This window comes from Amphimedon queenslandica, unplaced genomic scaffold (genome assembly GCF_000090795.2).
Source record: "Amphimedon queenslandica unplaced genomic scaffold, v1.1 AMPQUscaffold_6488_Cont21553, whole genome shotgun sequence".
In the NCBI taxonomy this organism is placed as follows: domain Eukaryota; kingdom Metazoa; phylum Porifera; class Demospongiae; order Haplosclerida; family Niphatidae; genus Amphimedon; species Amphimedon queenslandica.
The window spans coordinates 1-1,883 of record NW_003553220.1 but is presented as its reverse complement, the minus strand read 5'-3'; the positions used below and the strand labels follow the sequence as shown (position 1 = coordinate 1,883).

Below are 1,883 nucleotides of genomic sequence, written 5' to 3'. Positions count from 1 at the left end.
TGTTCCTTCCATTCTGTAGTCACTAGTGCATTGTGCTGTGATAGTTTACGAAATGATGAATTAACTTGTACAGCTGCATCAATTACACCAGTACTAAGAGAAGGACCTGTATCAAGAGAATGATTGAGGAGTCTCTTCTTTAATGTACTCTTACCAGCACCAGGAGGACCTGTCAATATACACTTAACAACACGTAATAATGCTATACCACTAAATTGAGACATATTAATAACTCTATTAAGATAATTGACTATGTTTGTATAATCACTTATAGGAAAAGAATAACTGCTAGATCTACACATATTTGCTAAATGTAATGGCGATTTATCATCATTGTTTTTAGCTTCAATATTACATTGTGGATCGTTAGTCAAAATTTCAACAATTTCAAAATGACCCTTTTCACATGCATAATGTAATGATGTGTAGCCATTCCTCCCTTTAGCATTAACATCACAATGTTTGTCAACCACAAGATGACGTACAATGTCTATATTTCCAGATTCACATGCTTTGTGTAGTGGTCTGTCATTAGAATTGCTTTCAGCTTCAATATTACATTGTGGGTGATTAGTCAGAATTTTAATAATTTCAAAATGACCCTTTTTACATGCATAATGTAATGGTGTATAGCCATTCCTCCATTTAGCATTAACATCACAGTGTTTGTCAATCACAAGATGACGTACAATTTCTAAATTTCCAGATTCACATGCTTTGTGTAGTGGTCTGTCATTAGAATTGCTTTCAGCTTCAATATTACATTGTGGGTGATTAGTCAGAATTTTAACAATTTCAAAATGACCCTTTTTACATGCATAATGCAATGGTGTATAGCCATTCCTCCCTTTAGCATTAACATCACAGTGTTTATCAATCACAAGATGACGTATAATGCCTACATTTGTTAATCTACAAGCTCTGTGTAGTGGTCTGTCATTATCCTTATCTTCAGCTTCAATATTACATTGTGGATCATTAGTCAAAATTTTAACAATTTCAAAAGAACCCTTTTCACATGCATAATGCAATGGTATATAGCCATTTCCACATTTAGCATTAACATCACAGTGTTTGTCAATCACAAGATGACGTACAATGTCTAAATTTCCAGATTCACATGCTTTGTGTAGTGGTCTGTCATTATCCTTATCTTCAGATTCAATATTACATTGTGGATCATTAGTCAAAATTTTAACAATTTCAAAAGATCCCTTTTCACATGCACAATGTAATGGTGTAGAGCCTTTCCACCCTTTAGCATTAACATCAGAGTGTTTATCAATCACAAGATGATGTACAATGTCTACATTTCCAGAATTACATGCTACATGGAGTGGTCTGCCCATAAAACTGGCTTCAGCTTCAATATTGCATTGTGGATCGTTAGTCAAAATTTCAACAATTTCAAAATGACCTTTTTCACATGCATGATGTAATGGTGTAAGGCCAATCCACCCTTTAGCATTAACATCACAGTGTTTATCAATCACAAGATGACGTACAATGTCTACATTTCCAGATTTACACGCATTAATTAATGACCTCATATCTTCATAATGATTATTTAATAGTTTCATTATAGCTGGTACTGCTAGTTGCTTTGCTGATTTCATACATTCAGATAAACCATCCTCACTCACTTTCTTTCCTAATATTGAAACTATTTCTTTATGTCCTTGACATGCTGCATAATAAAGTGGTTGGTTTCCTTTATTGTCTTTAGCTTCAATGTCACACTGCGGTTTAGATATCAAATATTCTACTATTGACAGTGATCCATTATAACATGCTTTATGTAACAGAGTGGACCCAGTTCCCTTTTCTCTAACATTAATATCACAGCCAGTAGATTCAATGAGATGCTTCACTATTTCTAAATG

General features: G+C 33.8%; 1 protein-coding gene across 1 annotated transcript; it reads right to left on the bottom strand.

The window, feature by feature from the left end:
- Nucleotides 1-23: 23 nt before the first annotated feature.
- Nucleotides 24-1,876, bottom strand: LOC105315973 (putative ankyrin repeat protein RF_0381; the record flags this gene model as incomplete). Its single annotated transcript, XM_020007607.1, has 1 exon — nt 24-1,876. A coding segment is annotated over exon 1 (1,593 nt), but the record flags the coding sequence as incomplete, so codon positions are not given.
- Nucleotides 1,877-1,883: the final 7 nt, after the last annotated feature.